This window comes from Vipera berus, assembly GCF_964194415.1.
Source record: "Vipera berus genome assembly, chromosome: 6".
Taxonomy (NCBI): Eukaryota; Metazoa; Chordata; class Lepidosauria; order Squamata; family Viperidae; genus Vipera; species Vipera berus.
This window is the reverse complement of record NC_138208.1, coordinates 45,549,040-45,568,280: the sequence shown is the minus strand read 5'-3', so window position 1 is coordinate 45,568,280 and position 19,241 is coordinate 45,549,040. Positions and strand designations below refer to the sequence as shown.

The following is a 19,241-nucleotide window of genomic DNA, read 5'->3' as shown; positions in this document are numbered from 1 at the left end:
TGAGGGTGAGGATTTTATAGAGGATTATTACATATTGCTCTGCAAAATCATAGTGGGTCAGAGCTACATTATGTCTTGTAAATGCTTATGATATTCAAACCATCCATCAATATTCCAATCCGACCACACACTATTTCCATCACTTTGAGAACTTTTGACATGCCAAAGGTCCATCCTGTCTCTCTAGTTAATGGAATTTGCATACCAACTGTTTTACTATTTTATTGTTGTGAACCACTCAAGAGTTGTACTCTAAGAAGGGCAAACATACCAATCTTTTAAATAAAATTAAATACAATTCATTTTAAATAAACCTTACTGCATTGGTTCATCTCTTATATTTTCTTTAACATCTGTGTGTGCCTGTATTTGATATTGATATTTCAGCTGAATCATCATTCAGTTTACATGTCATCTTAAGACTGATTATATCTATAATATCCAGTCACCAAATTATTATTTTTTCTGGAGAGATAATCACATCAGAAGAAAAATAGTTGGCTAACTTTTAATTATTGATTTCATTAAAGGCTATGACTATTTCAATGTTGGTAGTTCTAATGAAACCCTTATCTATATAATTTATGAGCAGAGAATTATATTTTGTCTGTATAGTTCATTTCTTATTACAGCTTTCTTTGAAGGTCCTGACAAGAAAACAGGCAGAGCAATCAATATGCTGTTAGCATCAGCCATCTGCAACTAAAATTAGATATCTCTAATGAGACTTAAAAGTTATTATATGGGAATACATGTTATAGAAAGTCAGGGAACAAAAACAAAAATTGGCATAATAGAGTAAGTAACATACTGTAGACCAGGGTTGTCAAACTGCCGGCCCACAGGCCAGACGTGTCATCGGGAAGCCACACCCACCCCATTGTCGGCAATGGCGAAAAAGCTCTGATACGTTGCGCGACGTCACGTGATGTCGCGAGTTTGACATGTCTGCTGTAGACTGTCAGGAAACAAAACTACTTCAGCATGGCTAAGAATGAATCTATATATTCCTTACTAGAAGAAAAAAACAAAAAACAAGAATCCTGATAATGTAAAAAGCAAGTGTCCAGGAATTAGACCCTTTCATTAATATTTCTCATGTTTGCTCCTGACATTTGACATCTCAGCAGTCTTTGTCTCTTTTTATTTTTTTTACAAATGGGACATTATCTCATCTCTTTCCATGTTTATCTTGGGATACACTATTTAATAAATGAATAAATTTTTAAAAAATCACTTTTATGACCCTGTAATCCCTTAATTCAGGGTAGAGTTGAGGCATACTAGCCGGATGCCCTTCCAAACACCATGTGGAAGTTACAACAGATATTTTTTTCTTTGAGCCCTAGGAGAGAAACATCCGCTACTACCTAGGATTGAGCTCTCAACCTTCCAGGTGGCAGGTGAATGTCTTCATTACTAGACCACTACACCACTTGTAATAAATGAATAAATATTTTAATTTTTAAAAATCTAATAAAAATTATGCTGCTAATAATGGAGTGCTAAAACAACAAGTTCGAGATCTGAGCGCCACACAATGGGGTGAACTCTCGTTCCTGCCCCAGCTCAGATCCAAGGATAAATGGCTATAGGTGTGTGTGTGTGTGTGTGTGTGTGTGTGTGTGTGAAGTTATTCCAAAAAAAACATGATTCTTTCCAGTTTCTGTTCTTCAGCTAGAAATGTTTTCCATTTCATGTGATTAAAAAAACCTAAAATATTAGATTTTTGGGGGGGAGAGGGATTGGTTTTGAAAGTGTTGATCCCAATGTATGCATAAATCTTATTATTTTTCTTTACAAAACTCCACAGTATCTGTATCTTGAGTGTCCTCTATGTAATTTTTCTATACTGTGTATGTTTTAACTTATTCATTTTAATGATAAAATTATTTTCCATATAAAATATGAAGTCATGATCATCATTTTTACAAAAACTATAAAAGCAAACCCTTCTAACAGGACTGTTACCTTCTGGTGTGCAAAGTGGCAATAGGGTTAGAAAAAAATCTTCCATGTCAAAGATTTTGGCTTTTTCAATTTGTTTGTTTTTGCTGTTTGAGTATATGTGAGAAAGGATAATGTTAAGGAGCAGAGGTTTGCAGGTACTTAAAGCACCCACTTTTCCCCTTAAAATTCCAGATCCATACAAAAATGAATCCAAGACCATTTGCTTTTTGAGATATTGATGTATCATGCTGGTGTGACTAAAGAACTTTATGCACTGTTCATTAGATTTTCTTAAAACTGTATTCTGCGCTATTAAGAACTATTCAGTATATTTTTAAAAACCTGAACATTCTAATTGAGCATCAAAAGTTAAATGTTGCCATAAAACACTATTGTTCTTACCTCCCATAAGCGAAGAATATCTTGAAAATTAAATTCTCTTTTAAATCTTATTAGAAGCCATCGGAAACAAAAATAAAGATAGCCTGAATCTTGAGATTCTAAATAAATGGGGGGAAATACATCCATAAATCCTCTTAGAAGACTATTTTAACTTCACAATAAAAGACAACTGAAGAGAAATTCTTGGGTAAAATGATCACGCTATGAAGAAACATAATAATTTATATAATACTGCCACAACTGTTTCATCGTTAGTTCAGGACAAAAATCTAACCATTAATATCCAAAGTTATACCTAGTTATTTTAACTATAAATGCAAATAGAATAAAACACATAGACTGAAACAGCCATCTGAATCACATTTAACACTAGGGCATAAAGACTGCTTTTTAGGGTTAGAAATGTGTGAACCAGGATGGCTTGCTCTACAAACCATGGTTAAAAACAATTGGGTCAAAATTATGCATAAAGAAGGTTGTTATCTAAAAACCAAAGATTCTAAAAACTAAGAAAATAACTGATGCAAGAAGATGGTGTAAAGAAATACAGAGTAACTTTTTTTTAAAAAAATGTATACATACCCAAATAGTTGCAGAATCCACTATCTAATAGGCGAAGTAAAGTGCTCAGTTGAATTAACTGTGTCTTCATACCTTGCATTTGCTCTTCAAAATTTTGATGCTTGATGATAAACAGAATATTTTATGTGAATGCTCAGAAACCTAAATGTATTTAAGTTTAAATCTAATTCTGGTTTTAATTGTTTGTTTATCACATTTATATAGCCACATCTCACAATAAAGCAACTCTATGTAGCTTACATAAAAACAATAATAAAATCCAAAAGTTAAAAACTATAATTAAAAGGCATCAACAGTGTTATTGGTAACAAGATATTGGATACAATTGATGTTAAAGACAATGCAACAATCTCATCAAATTGCCATTTCCTTGAGGTTCCCAGGTCTGGTGACACAACCATGTTTTGAGAGAAGACATTGGAAGGGTGTCAAGGATAGGTTAATCTTACAGTTGATATGATAATTTAATTCAATAGAAACATGAAATGAAAACTATGATGTGTAGCTATTTCCATCTGTTTCTAAACAGATTGTACCATATGTGCCAGGCAGAATGGAACAACTCGCCGCGGCCAACTCACCAGTCAACTCAACACAGACAACTGGCCATGGCCAATTCACTACGGGACAACTCACTGCACAGGACAATTCAATAATTCAATTTAATTATTTAAAATAATTTAAAAAATTATTTTAACTTTTGCCATTCACATTTCATTTTGTCCCTCTTTTGGTTTCCTTTAAGGATTCTATTTCACTATTTCTTCAATATTAGTATAACTCTTCTTCTGCGGTGAGTTGCCCCGTGGAGAGTTGGCCATGGCAAGTTCTCCCACAGCAAGTTGGTGTGACAAGTTGGCTGTGGTAAGTTAGCTGTGGTGAGTTGTCATAAGCCCTGTCCAGATGTATTCACATATTTATTTATTTATTTATTTTAAATTTATATACCGCCCTATTCCCGTAGGACTCAGGGCGGTTTACAAGGAAAATTAAAAGCATAACATACAAAACTTAAAATCAGTTAAAACAATTAATTAATTCAAGTCCCTGAAATATGGCTGTCCATGTATGTAAATTCAATGAAGTTATATATGTGTACACAAACGTATGACAGCTATATTCTGGAAATAATTGGGATAAATAACAGTAATAGATTATAGAGGTTAGTATTATTACATGTACATTGGGCTTGATAAATAATTATCAGCATTACAATGAACACAAAAGTCCACTGATTATGCTGAATTGCTGGCTTAAATGGAAACGGCATGTAGAAGACATGTGTGCATTCATTCACATTCACACACACACATACATACACACACACACACACACACACACACGAGATATACCTATACCTGTGTGTGTGCATGTGTGTGTGCATGTGCGTGTATGTGTGTTGATGTAGATGTTCAAAATCCTTGTGAACAAGCATTTAATGCATTACTATGTCCAATTTCAGATATTCTAAGTATTTTACTCTATTATTCAGACACAGAGACCCAGAACAGCTTACAAATGTTTGGCAAAATCCAAGAACTGCCATCTACCAGTTTATAATTTAAATGACACCTGAGAAAATAGCTCAGTAGGGAAGAGAACAAAAAAATGAGGTAATAGCTCTTAGACTTAAATACAGATGTAACAATGATCAACTACAATGGAAGGTACAACCAGATTCAAGTTACTAATTGAAAAGTCATAAGACACAAATTATATGTACCGTCTCCTTTAAAAAAGCCATTTTTGTACTTTCACTATATAGGTACAATTCAGATTATTCTATCTGCTTCTAAATTCATATATTGCAGCAATTTTAACACATTATGTCTGAATACACTACCAAGAAATATAATACAAAGAATCAGAGAAGGTGACATAAGGAAATATTTTCCAGTCTTAATAGAACAATAATACAGAAGATGAAAATCTTTACCATTTGATCCATGTACAATGCAAAGCACCAGAAAGCTTCCACTTCATTCTCCATCACATATAAAATAGGTGAAAGTAAGTCACTCATTCCCTGAACATATCCTTAAAAGAAAAGGAAAAATGAATTGTTGAACATTTCACTTTTCTCAAATTCTGGAACTAAGAACAAATACTTAGAAAAGACATCCATCTATACAAACATACATACATACATACATACATACATACATACCCATGTTTCCCCGAAAATAAGACCAGGTCTTTTTTTCTTTTTGGCCTCCAAAACAGGCATCAGGTCTTATTTTCGGGGGATGTCTTACTTACCTCCTGCACGGACAACCCCGCACAGCAAGTCTACTTCTTCTAGCCAAAGGAGCAGCTTCATTCTGCAGCTGCACTCTGGACTGCATTTTGCTGTCAGACCTTTTAGGAAGGCCTATGCAGCCGAGTACTGAGTTATGGATTCAATCCATAGCTCGGTACTTGGCTGCAGATGTCTTGCAGAACCAAGCTATGGATTGAATCCATAGCTGCACAGGCCATCCGGAAAGGCCTGTGAGTGAGAAATGCAGGCCTGGCTGCAGAAGACACCGCAGAAGAAGAGGGCTGGTGAGGAGAGGCCTGGCTGCAAGGTAGGTGTGGGGGGTGTGGGGGGCAGCTCCACCCACCCACCCTTGTCCTAGCTTGGTTTTTAAGTGTGCGCCTCACCCCAAAATTAGGGCTTATTTTTGGGGTAGGCCTTACTTTTGGGGAAACACGGTAATACACACATAAACACACAGATAAACAGACACAAATGGAGATATAGAAATAAATACATTTTAAAAACTTACAGTAGTTTTTAATAGACGTTATACAGTATTAAAAGTATGCTTAATAGTATTGGACCTCCTTCATGACAGGTTAAAATAGAAATATACTATAGAGATATTCTGCATTTTAAGATGTTACCTAATATAATTCACTCTTTCTTATTTCTCTCTAAATTAAAAATTTAAGATTGAATACATCAGACTGTCTTTGATTCATTTCAAGAAATAATACTTCACAGGGTCAATAAAAGATAAAGCTTTACTTACCCAGATCGAAGTCATACATACAATAGGTCATCAAAATGTCATGAAGCAGTATCAGTCCAGGGTTATCTTGACCCTCATAAAATTTATTTGTTCTATCTGTCCGGTTTACATCCTTTTCTAGAAAAAAAAGCATAGATTTAATGAATTTTCAAAACAGTCTGAAGACTATATCTTGAATTTCCATTTTTAACACTGTGCTGAACTTGAAATAGCTAGCAAAAGAAAGGCATTAAAACAGCTGTTAAAAATATAGTATTTGAAATAAAAAAATATATCTCAAAATTATTTCTAATATAGGTAGTTCTTGAGTTAAAATTGAACCTGGCAATTACAGCTGTAATTTGTGACAGTCATAAGGTGGGTGACCATCATGTGAACAGACTCTTTTTCACAGTGTTAAGCAAATACCACAGTCATTTAGTGAAACCACTATTAACCATGGGGCAGTTTTTCCTGGAAACTGGAAGTAAAAACCTATTTTCATCAAAACTATTGTAAATCAGTCACATGACTACAGGGCACTGCAAATAGCCAGAAATGCAGGACAGCTGCTGACTACCCAAAATGCAGTCATGTAAGGGGGGGGGGGGAAACGATGCTGAAAGTTCAAAATTGGGTCTTGAACAGCCATTGGGGGAACCATCATAATTTTAAACAGTTACTAAGTGACCAGTCTTAAGTTGAGGATTACCTGTAAACAAATTTTCAAACACTTTCTAAATGCTACATTTTATAGGAAATTGTGATTAAAACAAAAAAAATCAATGAAACAGACTTTATTGGGATCCACTTTAAATATGTTAAATGTGACTCAAACTCTAGGTCAGGGGTCAGCAACCTGAAACAGTGAAAGAGCCACTCAGAACTGGTTCCCTCACAAAAGGAAAAACTGGGAGCCACAAAAAATGTGTGCACATGTGCGTACATGCGTGCATGTGCAGAACAGGGTTTGACTGAAGAGTGGAGCCAAGGCGAGATATGCACCTACCCTGCATATTTGAATTGATTGAACTTTTTTAGTCCCACTTTTTTTTGGGACTGTACATGGCAGAGGACTGGGAGCCGCAGGAGACGGCTGAAAGAGCCGTCTGTTCTTTATAGAATCCAGATGTTTTAACATTTTTTCCATATCTCATTTGAATTTGCAGGTGTGGCCACCAAGGTAGATCAATACCCTGTTCTTCTAGTTCTTGCCTAGTTCTTGTCTTTATAAGTCACAATTTGCTCATTGTTAATTAGGTTTGGGTGAACAAACGCTTCCATTGTTGAAAACCATCCAGGTATTTTCATGTAAATTTTCACTTTTACCTTTTCCCATTCTAAAAGAAGTGCATTTCTTATAGTGGTTTTGAAAGTATCTATGAATTTTATTCTTCCCATACCATAGGAAGGCATGCCATCCAAGTTGCAGGCCGTGCCCTTCTAGGTATAGTAATCTTTTATGTCTAAGGGTTATCCATTCTTTTATCCACGTTAGTGCAGATGCTTGATAGTATAGGGCCCAATCTGGCAGCCCAAATCCGCCATTTTCTTGCAGCATTTTCAATCTAATTCTGGCTGTTTTTCCTTGCCAAATAAATTTCAAGATCAATGTATTTAGTTCATTAAAAAACACCCAATTTTATAGGTATTGTTTGAAATAAGAAGAGTAATTTTGGTAAGATATTCATCTTCTTCCTAATTTGTAAGTTTTTCCATTTATCCAGGTCTAGTTTTATTTGATTTATAGTTTTGCACAGTTGTCTTCTTTTATTGTTGCACATCTTGCCGTTAAGTATATCCCCAGGTATTTAACTTTCTTAACTATCGGAAGATCTGTTTTTTCTGACAATTGATTTTTTTTGTTTATTTGTAAGGTTTTTGTTTATCACTTTGGTCTTTTCTCTATTTATTTTCAGTCCTGCCACTTCTCCAAATTCTTCTACCTTTTTCAGAAGCTTGAGGCTCTTCTAATATGAAAACCAAGCCATCCACAAATGCTTGTAGTTTATATTTTTCATCTTTTTACCTTCATTCCTTTAATTTCTGAGTATTGCCTAACATTTCTATTAAAACTTCCAACGTTAATATAAATAATAATGGGGATAATGGACATCCTTGTCTTGTGCCTTTTTTAATGTTAAAGTTTTCTGTAAAATCTCCATTTACGATTATTTTAGCTATTTGTCTGATACTATTTTAATTGTATTTATAAAGTTTTCTCCAAAATCCATTTCATTTAGTTGTTGAATTGCCAGTTTATGTTATCAAAAGCCTTCTGTGAATCTAGGAATATTAGGGCCATTTGCTTCCCTGGATGCATTTCATAGTATTCCAAGGTGTCTAAAATCATTCTTAAATTGTTTTTTGTCTCTTAGGTAAAAATCGGTTTTGGTATGTGTATATAAATTCAATTAAAAAGGTAAAGGTAAAGATTCCCCCGCACATGCGTGCTAGTCGTTTCCGACTCTAGGGGCCGGTGCTCATCTCCGTTTCAAAGCCGAAGAGCCAGCGCTTGTCCGAGGACATCTCCGTGGTCATGTGGCCGGCATGACTAGACACCAAAGGCGCACGGAACGCTGTTACCTTCCCACCGGAGTGGTCCCTATTTTTCTACTTGCATTTTTACGTGCTTTCGAACTGCTAGGTTGGCAGAAGCTGGGACGAGTAACAGGCGCTCACTCTGTTACGCGGCACTGGGGATTCGACCCGCCAAACTGCCGACCTTCCGATCGACAAGCTCAGCGTCCTAACCCACTGAGCCACCGCGTCCCTTATAAATTCAATTAGAATCTCTTTAATCTTTCTGCTATTATTGAAGCAAAAATTTTATAATCCACATTTAATAGAGATATTGGTCTATAATTTTTATCTGTGTCAAGTCTGAGTCTTCTTTCTGTATTAAAGTAATATTAGTTTCTGTCCAAGTATTTGGCATTTTAGCCTCTAAAAGTACCTCGTTACATAGTTTTTTCATTAATGGGCTTAATGTATCTTGTAGGCATTTATAAAACTCTGCAGGTAGCCCATCTGGACTCAGGGTCTTATTATTTTTTTGCGTTTTTATGGCCTCCATTACCTCCATCATTGATATTTTTTCATTTATCATATTTTGGATATTCTCTGAGATTTTTGGTGTCAGCTTTTTTTATGTATTGCTTATTTTTTCTTGCAAAATTTCTTGTGTCATAAAGTGTCTCGTAAAAGCCTTTATTTTTTTTATTATAGTCATTTTGGAATTGTAAATCGCCTTTTGAATCTTGCAGTTTGTTTATCAATTTTTTTCTTTCTTTTTTCAATTTGTTTGCTAACCACCTACCCAGTTTACTAGCATTTTCAAAAAAGTTTTGTTTTGCCCTTTTAATTTGTTGGGCCATTTTTTCAGCCTCTGCTAGGTTTAATTTACGTTTTATTATTTCCATTTGCTTTTTAAGAATTTTCTTTTGTGGATCTCTTTGTAGATCCAATTTCAATTTTATAAATCCCTCCTTTAACTTTGTTCGTTGTTGCATTTTTTTATTCTTTTTCGCCATGTAAGTTGTAGCTAAACCTCTAAAGTATGCTTTAGCTGTATCCCACACATTTTGAAGTGATGTCTCTTTTTTATTTTAAAGAAAAATTCCATTTCCTTTGTTGCTATTTGTATAAATTCTTTCTCTTTCAGTAAAGATTCAGAAACCATCTTATTTTTTTCTTAGCTCCTCTCCAAGTCATCTTTATGGATTATGGTCTGCCCATATATTGGTTTCTATCTCAATCTCTTGAATAACCGTGCTTAATTCAGGGGACATCCATATCATATCAATTCTAGACCATGATTTGTGCCTGAGTAAAATGTATATTGCGATTTTGGGGGGTTCTTTTCTCTCCATATATCCTGTATACATATTTCTGCCATTTTAAAGAAAATCTTAGGTAGTGTATTCCTTCCTTTTTTCCCTGTTTTGGTACTTCTGTAGCCCAGCTTTCCATCTATTATTGCATTAAAGTCTCCCATTAAACAAATGTTTTGATATTCCAATTCCACTATTTTTTGTGTAACTTTTGATAAAATTCTTCTTGTTTGTTATTAGGAGCATATATTCCTATAATCAATTTGTTTTTGATTTATCATTATTTCCACCATTAATATTCTTCCCTCTTCATCTGCATAAATTTGTTTGGGATTCATTGTCTCTTTGACATATAAAGCTATTCCTCTTTTCTTTTGTTGTGCTAGTGTGAAGTTTCCCAATTTTTGGTTGTTTTAACAGTAATGATGTCTTTTAATATGTGTTTCTTGGAGACAGACTATATCCATTTTTAATTTTCGTAACTGTGCAAAGATTTTTTTCCTTTTTGCGTGAGACTTCAATCCATTTATATTCATTGAAAGTATCCCATTTTCCTTCTCCATCTTCTTCAATTATGTTTAGGTGTTATTCTCCTAGTTGTCCTTATCTGTCTTTGTTCTCTTGCTTTTGCCCCTTCTTCTATGTTTGTGTATTCTGTTTCTTCTTCTTCCCTTGGTTTGGCTGATCCTTCCATTGCTATCTTTTCCTGTTTTTTTGCTTCTCTCTCTGCATGAAATTCCGGGTTTTCCCCTTCCCAAAAAGCTTTGTATCTCTCATAAAATTCCTTTGCCTTGAGTGCAGTGTCCAATCTGTATCTTTTCATGTCCCTATTAATTAAAATCCCTTCCGGAATCAGCCATCTGAAGTTCACTCCTTTTTCAATTAGTTTTCTGGTCAAGAATTGGTATTCTCTTCTTGAATCTCTTATCCTTCTGGGGATCTGCTTTAGTACTACAATTTCCTTTTCTTTATAATGCAGAGGATCATCTCTTACTCTTCTCAATACCTCATCTCTTATAGATTTTTGACAAATCTAACATGTACTTCTCTGTACTTTATGTACTTTATTTCTCCTCACATAGCTTGAATTGACTTGAAATATCTGGTCTATCTCTCCTTCCATTTCCTGTTTCCCAATTTTCAGTGCTTCAGCCAATAGCTCTGTCATTAAATCCGCGAGATCCCCTTCTTTGTCCTCCATTACGTTTTGAAATCTTAAAAAATAAGATGCCTTTTCCATTTCCAAAACTGCCATTGAGTCTTCCAATTCTCTATTTGCCTGCATCAGCTTCTGATATTCATCTTTTATTTCTTCCATCTTCTGATCAGTCTCTACTGACTTGTCTTCTATTTTCTGAATTCTTTGTTCATTCTTTGTAACCATCTGTCAGAAGCTTTCTACTTAAGAGTTTATGTTACAAATTTCTTGATTCATTTTCTCAAAGTTGTCTTTTGTCTCATGTTTTTTCCTTTCTTTGTGAGAGAAGATTGCCTCTTGGATTGCTTATAATGCCACTTGCATCTCCTTCCAGAAATTGATAAGATTTTTCCTTGTTGAAGCACTGATTCGATCAATCTCTGATATACAGGGCTTGCAGAGCTGGAGGACGGGGCTGTGGGTGTTTTCTTGCCAGTTTTAGCTAAATTTAGAACACTCATTTTTAATTCCACTCCCCAAATTTTTTATCAACTCTAATACTTTTCCGCCTTATACCAAACCATTAATCTTGTATTCAATATCACAATATATCATTTAAATTTGTCTTAAATAACTCTTATAGTTCTTTTCTATAGTCTCTACAGTCCAATAAACTCCCTGAAAAAGAAGGGAGAACAAAAAAGAGGAAAAAAATAAATTTTGTAATCCAATTCTGTTTGTGGGGCTCACTTCCAGAGAAGTTGTCCAAAATCCAAGATTATCGTTCAGTGAAAATTTCTAATCCGCAAGGTCCTACTATTCAAAATTAATAGTCAATAGAGCCTTCTCCTAAGAAAATCACCAACAGTTAAGCTTCCACTGTCCTTAAGTAGTTCTGAAACTAAAAGTTTATAATCCAATAGGCTCCCCAGACAACAAGAAGAAAAAGAGGGGGGGGAAACAAAAGGGAAAAGACAAAAAAGGAAAAAAGAAAAAATGAGGGAAAAAAGTTTATAATCCACTTCTATCTTCTGACTCCAGCTCTAACCATGTGTCCCAAAATCCAAAGATGCCAATCTGCCAAAATTATAATCCAAAATGTCTTACTGTAGATAGTTCCTTGCCATTCAGTCTGTCTCTAAATAGTTTATAAAATTGCAGGTCAAACAATATTCGTAATCCAAGGAAGCCAGATGGTTTCAAAATAGTTTGTAGTTTTAGTTGTAATCAGTCCTACAGAAAAGACAGCCCAAAAGGTTTTTCTCTTTTTCCAGCTGCAACCTACAATGTTATGAAGTTTAGAAACATCAAGGGGTTTAGTCTGTTATCTATGTCTGGTCATCCGGCCAAGTTCCCTCACTCCAGACAAAATAGTTTGGTGTAGTTCTTTTTTTGTCATGTCATTAGGTATCCGTTTTGTGATTTTCCAACCAAAAAAGTTTTTTTTCCCCTTAAGTTTTGCTCCGATAGTCTCCAAGAAACATTTAAAAAAAATACTGCTTTTTTTCTCCGGAAGTCAGCAGCTTCCGACTGGCTGCATGGGTGGAGCCAGTCTTTCTCCTATCGGTTCTGAGGGCTTCCTTGGATCAAGCGAGTCAACCGCTGTCTCCCTGCGATCTACAAGAGTCCCCTCTTGTTTCATCGCCTCTCCGGGGCGACTTCAGGCCCTTTTCGGGTCCCCAGCAGGAAGAAATCAGGTGCAGGAGGCAGAGCCCTGCTTCCCTACGTCTTCTTACCACGATGTCAAAACCGGAAGTCAATATTGCTTCCTTCTTAAGGGTGAAAGTTACTGGTCCTAGATTATCCAGCTGGCTTTGTGCCTAAAACAGAATTATAACTCATGGTGTACTGGGTTCTAGCCTATGACTTAAGCATTACAACAAAGTGACTCTTATTCTGACATCAGATGATATCAGTGGGAAACTTTCTTGTATCATGTAGCTTAATTATTGCTTTGCTGAGTGTTTATATACTTTGCTGCTACTGAATATGCCATATAATTCACATCATCATAATCTGATTTTCACGGCAACCTACTGCCAAAAAAAGTGTTGTCTTTATGCAAATGTTTGCATAATATTGGTTCCACCTGAAATAAGATTTCACAGGGTTGGCATAGTCCAGGTCCCATCACTCAAGCAGTGTCATCTTGCAGGACCCAGGAGACATGCCTTTTCTGTCTCAGTGCTTGTCTTTTGGTACGAAAGTCCCCCTGAGATCCAAATGACTTTGGCCCGCTTGCCTTGTTTGAAAGGCTTTAAATACCTGACTCTTCCCCTAGACCAGGGATGTCAAACTGCCAGCCTGCGGGCCGGATGCGTCATCAGGAAGCCACGCCCACCGCACTGCCGGCAATGGCACAACCATCCCAATACATCGTGCGACGTCATGTAACGTCACGAGTTTGACATGTCTGCCCTAGACAATGGATCAGGAGATTTTGTGAATTTCAGTTGCTTGAATGTATAAATTTGTCCTCAGTACAATATATTTATAATTTTTGGTTTATTATCGGTATTGTAATTTGTCATTATTTGCTAGCCACTATGATTACATGGCAAAGGGAAACCATATAAATTAATTAAATAAACAAGCTAGCAGAAGAGCCTCTTATAGAGCTTTTAAAATGTTTGCATTTTCTAAAATTCGTATGATATTGTTTTATATTCCAAACCAAAAAAACACCCGTTTAATTTAGCATACTGAAATAACTGTGATAAAAAACACATGAATGGACTGGGAAGACCATTACATTGTTACTTTATATAGTGTATCTCCTTAGGAAGCTACCTCTTCACGTGTGAAGAGAAAAAGGAAAAGAATAAAACAACTCAGATGAACTGAAATAATCTTTTTAAAATATATACTTTTTATCCCTATAATAGGAAAAAACATTTATCTTTAACATTTGTATTGTATGGAATTTTATACTTCTAAAAATTACCAATAAGACTTCTGTAATCCCTCAGCCTAGTGTTTCTTTTTTCTTGTTCTTCACTGACAGATTTCCACTGAAGCTTCATCCTGAAATACTCATCCCTGAAGAATTAAAAAAAATCAGAAATCATGATAAAGATATTGTGTAATTTGAAATATGGAGCATTAAAAACAAAGAAAGCTAGTTCACATTTTTCATTTGTAACTACCAGTAATTGATAGTTACTACTTCTCTCAGAATAATATTTATATTTTTATGACTTTTGCATATTCTTTAAATTATAGAACTCTTTTAAGAACACAAAATGTAACTTAACAATCTAGGGTGATAATACTAAATGCTGTCCTTCAAACACACAACAGATATCCTGATTCTAAAGCCCGGTTGCACATATTTAGTGAAGGAATGGACAATGGGTCCACTTCTCCTTTTGGGGGCTAAGAGATATCATAAAAAATACAATAGAACTTTGGCAGCAAACCAGCAAACAATAAACACATGCATTACGCCAAGATAATTAACAAAATAAAATAAGTGTGCAAATCTTCAACTTCACATGTGCCCAAATCTCAGTGCAACCACTCATAATGTCATTAGTCTGCTAACTTTAGCCATCTTCCCCAATCCTGCAGAAAGACATGACATCCAGCCACCACAATTTTGCTGATGTTTAAACGTGTTACTGCCATGTCACTGTTTCAATATATCATGCTTACGTTTTCCTTTTCTGCATACTTGTCCTCTCATCCCTGGTAGTATTCCATGAATAGTAACCCAACAGGAATTTCCACACTTCCTTCCTCAAAGCATGACAAAGACCCTTGGAAGGAAAAAAAAGTAAAGATAAGACTGGACCCTTTAAATAAAACATGAAGACCAGGAACAAAGAAACCAAGCCATTCTATAAGGGTACCACTACCATCCTTAATTGCTTCTTACAATTTCTCTGGTTTTTTGCTCAAAGTCCTTTGTTTCATTGCTTGTAAGATAGTCAAGGTGATTCTTATAGTCTCATAAGTAGGCTAATTTTCTATCTTGTTAATAATATTACTCATTTTGGTTTCCCAGACTTAATTTTGCAAAACTCTTTGCTAATAAAAAATTAATGGTCTGTCCTTCCAACACTTGGTTTCCATATTATGTCTCTCTGTCACCTACCTCTTTGGTTTTCCTTGGCTTGTATCATCAGTTTTTAGACTGAGAATCCTCTATAAGTAATGTTGGAGCTGTGGTGGCGCAGTGGTTAGAATGCAGTAATGCAGGCTAATTCTGTTGACTACCAACTGTCAGCAGTTCGGCAGTTTGAGTCTCACGGGCTCAAGGTTGATTCAGCCGTCAATCCTTCCGAGGTCAGTAAAATGAGGACCCAGATTATTGGGGGGAATATGCTCACTCTGTAAACCACTTAGAAATGGCTGTAAAGCACTGTGAAGTGGTACATAACTCTAAGTGCTATTGCTATTACTTCCTACAGTTGATACAGTTATCAAACCATTTCAGTGATTTAAAATTTATTTAAAAATTACTATGAAGCACAGTAACAAAGGAAGTTTTGTTTTTGCTTTGAAAGATTTAGGCAGCTGTTCAAGTGGTATGGAGATAGACGAATAGATGTTGTCAATTGTTTATGTCCCATCTTTTACTGATATTTCATCTCTATATTTCAGAGCACATTCCCTCCGCAATATATCTTTTGTATGAATGATAAAATGAATACAACTTAAGTCTTTATATAAAAATGTAGATTTGGGGAAAAAAGTTAAATGTGCCCTTATTATGACAAAAATAGTGAGATTGCAGCATTGGAAACTTAAATGTATGGCCTTTTCACATAATAATTGAGGACCTGATTGCACTTGCCACTTATGAGCAAACTGACTTTAGACATAGACTTTAAATGGACAAATATAATGAAATACAGGATTCATTTATACAAAGTAAGGTAAAGGTAAAGGTTCCCCCGCACATGCGTGCTAGTCGTTTCCGACTGTAGGGGCTGGTGCTCATCTCCGTTTCAAAGCCGAAGAGCCAGCACTTGCCCGAGGATGTCTCCGTGGTCATGTGGCCGGCATGACTAGACGGCAAAGGCGCATGGAACGCTGTTACCTTCCCACAGTAGTGGTCCCTATTTTTCTACTTGCATTTTTACGTGCTTTCGAACTGCTAGGTTGGCAGAAGCTGGGACCAGTAACAGGCGCTCACTCTGCTATGCGGCTCTTGGGATTCGACCCGCCAAACTGCCGACCTTCTGATCGACAAGCTCAGCATCCTAACCTAAAGTACATTAGATTAAAAAACATAATTATATAAATGTATTAGAAATATATATATAAACTTAAATAGTTGCATCAGACAAGGGGCATGCTGATTCACGAGGTTAGACTGTTGGGCTGACAATTGGTAGGCTTGCATTCAAGACCTCTTTCCTGCCATGGGGTGGAGTGAGCTCCCATCACACGATCCAACTCCTGCCGACTCAACAGTTTGAAAGCGGGAAACTATGAATAGATAAAAGGGTACCACTTTGGTGGAAAATTTAATGGGGACACAAAAGGAGCCCCGAACTGGGTGTCTCCCAGGCAATGGTGATATCACCGGTAACTCCTTTCACCACAGAAGCACATTGGCACTTCCAACTCAGAAGTAGTAATATTGCATTTGAAAACTGTTTGTAGAATTGCAATTATTTACTGTTAAAATGATGTATTACTACTTTATGTGTAGCACTTTATGTGTTTTACTTTTTTGACAATGTATGCATTTTCATCTTTGCAGTTTTTTTCTGTTTTTTTGGTCACTATTTTAAAAACAATAAAAAATACATAACTGAAGATATTACCCCTCTGAATATCATTTGTTTCATAGCGTCTACATTCAATATTCTTCCTTCAGAATCCATATTCTTAGTCCACTCTTCAATTGATACTGGTTGCTTTCTGTGAACTTCAGGTCGCTTTCCTAAATCAATCTAAGACATGCATCAAAAATCTGTTACATTATTGCCAGGACATTAATTTTCAAACCACCAGATGGACATCTTGTTACCATCTAAAATTCCAAGAACTTAAAACTCACTCGTGTAATGACTTCAAATCCTGGTTCTTCTTGCTGATTTATTTTTAGTCCTGGAATAGCATCACTAATGAAATCTGCCATTTCTGATGGAGGCCGCTGCTCATTTACTGAGTCACTTCCTCGTAAGCTATCAAAAATATAGTTTGTCACTTTGGAAAATCTTCCCATTGTTGTTGTGTAAGGATCCTTTTTCAATTTCTAAGAAAAACAAAGATAAAGTTTATGTGGATAGATGCATGAACATATGAAGAAACTGGGAGATACTATGATGAAGACAAGACTCATCACAATAATATTACATTTAAAAAGACTTGTTTTTTTAATGAAGCAGAATTAAGAAGCATAACTTGAATACTTGATCTAGAATTTGCAACTGGTACAGAATTTTGCAGACAGGATGCTGTGTATCATGGGCTAGGCACATTGCATCAGCAATAATGCTGGCTGCCTATTAGCTACATAGCCAGTTTCAATATTTTACCGCTGACACACAAAACCTAAAACAATCTGGATTTAAGTTTCCTAATAGATCAACTTCTCCATTATAGACCTACACAATCCATAAAATAAGAAAGCATTCCTTTTTATGTAGGGTTCCGCACTGAAGAACCATACATACGAAAACTAGCTATCTTTGAGGTGGTAGCCTCTCTTTGGAGAGTTGTCCCTTCTCTTCCCCATCCCAATTCCCAGATTACTCAGGAAAGGACAGCTGTTAGTTTTCCTTCCCTAGATGAGTGCTGAGTGAGTATATCACTCTGTCACTAAATGGAATTAGAAGCAGAGAACCTGCCATATTATTTTGCCTTGACTTCTTTAATGGTGTTTGTCAATATCCAGTATTAAGACAATGGTAGAGAGATACTGGGCATTACTTCAGTCTATCTAGAAGATCTTCTATACCAGGCATCAAATAGCTGTTGAATTAGCGTATAAAGACACTTGTTGCATAACAAACCTGCGCACATTGTTTGGTTTTGATGCCAACACAATAAGGGAATACCATTCAATTTGAGATGGTTCGATTACTCCCAGTTTCAACATTTTATCCACCTCTTTTTCTAATTCTTTCTGGAGTCTCTCTGCAACAAATGTGGTCTCTATCAGACTCGTTCGACATCCCAGTATCAATGATATGCTCCACTGACATGGTACACTGGGTAAATGTAATTTGGAAAATTTGAATCAGATTTTAGATATTCTTTCTGTGGTACTTTCCAAACCTTCATATTTCTTTTCCATGACCTCTCAAGTTATTCTTACTCCAGATAAGACAGAATTGTCTTTTATATAACTTTTCACTTAATATTTTCCATTGTCCAGATAAATTTGAATCACTACATATTCAACCACATTTTTAGAGGATTCAGTCGTGTTATTCCATTTTCCTTTGATCATATTTTATTTATTTTTTTATTTTAATTCCATTTATATCCCGCCCTTCTCCGAAGACTCAGGGCGGCTTACAAGCTTAGCAATATCCATACACTGTTGTAAAAGAAATATATCCTATTGAGGTATGCAGTTCTTCCCTGTACACAAACATGAGATGTGGCAACCAGGTTTTGAAATGATGGGATGCCATCCTGAATATTTTTCTTAGCATCTTGAGAGTCTGAATCATGTACTCTGTCATCATAATAACAGAGATAGGACTTTAGGGGTATTTTAGGAGGCTCGACTGACTTCCCTGATCTGTCAAGATAATGAGGATTATGCCATTCTATTTAATTCATCTGCTGTTTTGTTGAAGGCAGAATGAAGACCCTGTTATATTTATCTGGGTGGGTAGGTAGGTGAAAGAGAGGCAGAGCATATGCCCTCAAAACCTTTCCTATTAGAATCTAGCCATCCAATCTTCAATTGGACATTTACATGATACTGTCACTTATTCAAACTATAAAAATCTCTATATATACTTATCTTTTAGCGTGCCTCATCAATTTATAGATTTTTATATTCTCAACACAAGAGCTTCTCTCCTCTACTAGATACTTCTAAAGTGACTAAAGATGCTTCCCCAGTGACTTCTGACTTCTGAAAAGGAAAATGAGCTCTATACATGTCTCTTTAGACTTTTTTTCTCTTTCCTTTCTTATTCTGGGTGACTTCTAGTTAGGATCTCTCTCCACTGCCTTTCTTCCTCTTCTCATCTTAGAAGATATGCATGCTTCTCTTGTTGCTGATGCCGCACACTTCTCATAACATTTACCCATGGCTCTGCTCATTTGACTTAGCTTTCACTTCAGTCTCAGAAATTTCCAGTGGAGGATCTGAAACCATTTGAACTTCAGCAGATGTCTTTGCTTTGTACTGCTCTGCTTGTCAGC

General features: G+C 35.8%; 1 protein-coding gene across 2 annotated transcripts in view; it reads right to left on the bottom strand.

Annotated features, from left to right (window-relative positions):
- The window catches only part of TBC1D15 (TBC1 domain family member 15), a 41,027-nt gene that overhangs the window by 4,518 nt on the left and 17,268 nt on the right, over positions 1-19,241 (bottom strand). For both annotated transcript variants that reach the window (XM_081330968.1, XM_081330967.1), the window contains 8 exons: positions 16,912-17,109; positions 16,676-16,804; positions 14,553-14,656; positions 13,843-13,937; positions 5,949-6,065; positions 4,871-4,971; positions 2,935-3,034; positions 2,353-2,450 (listed from right to left, as the gene is read on the bottom strand). In XM_081330968.1, the coding sequence (XP_081187094.1) occupies positions 2,353-2,450; positions 2,935-3,034; positions 4,871-4,971; positions 5,949-6,065; positions 13,843-13,937; positions 14,553-14,656; positions 16,676-16,804; positions 16,912-17,109 (942 nt within the window). The remainder of the gene's footprint in view (positions 1-2,352; positions 2,451-2,934; positions 3,035-4,870; positions 4,972-5,948; positions 6,066-13,842; positions 13,938-14,552; positions 14,657-16,675; positions 16,805-16,911; positions 17,110-19,241) is intronic.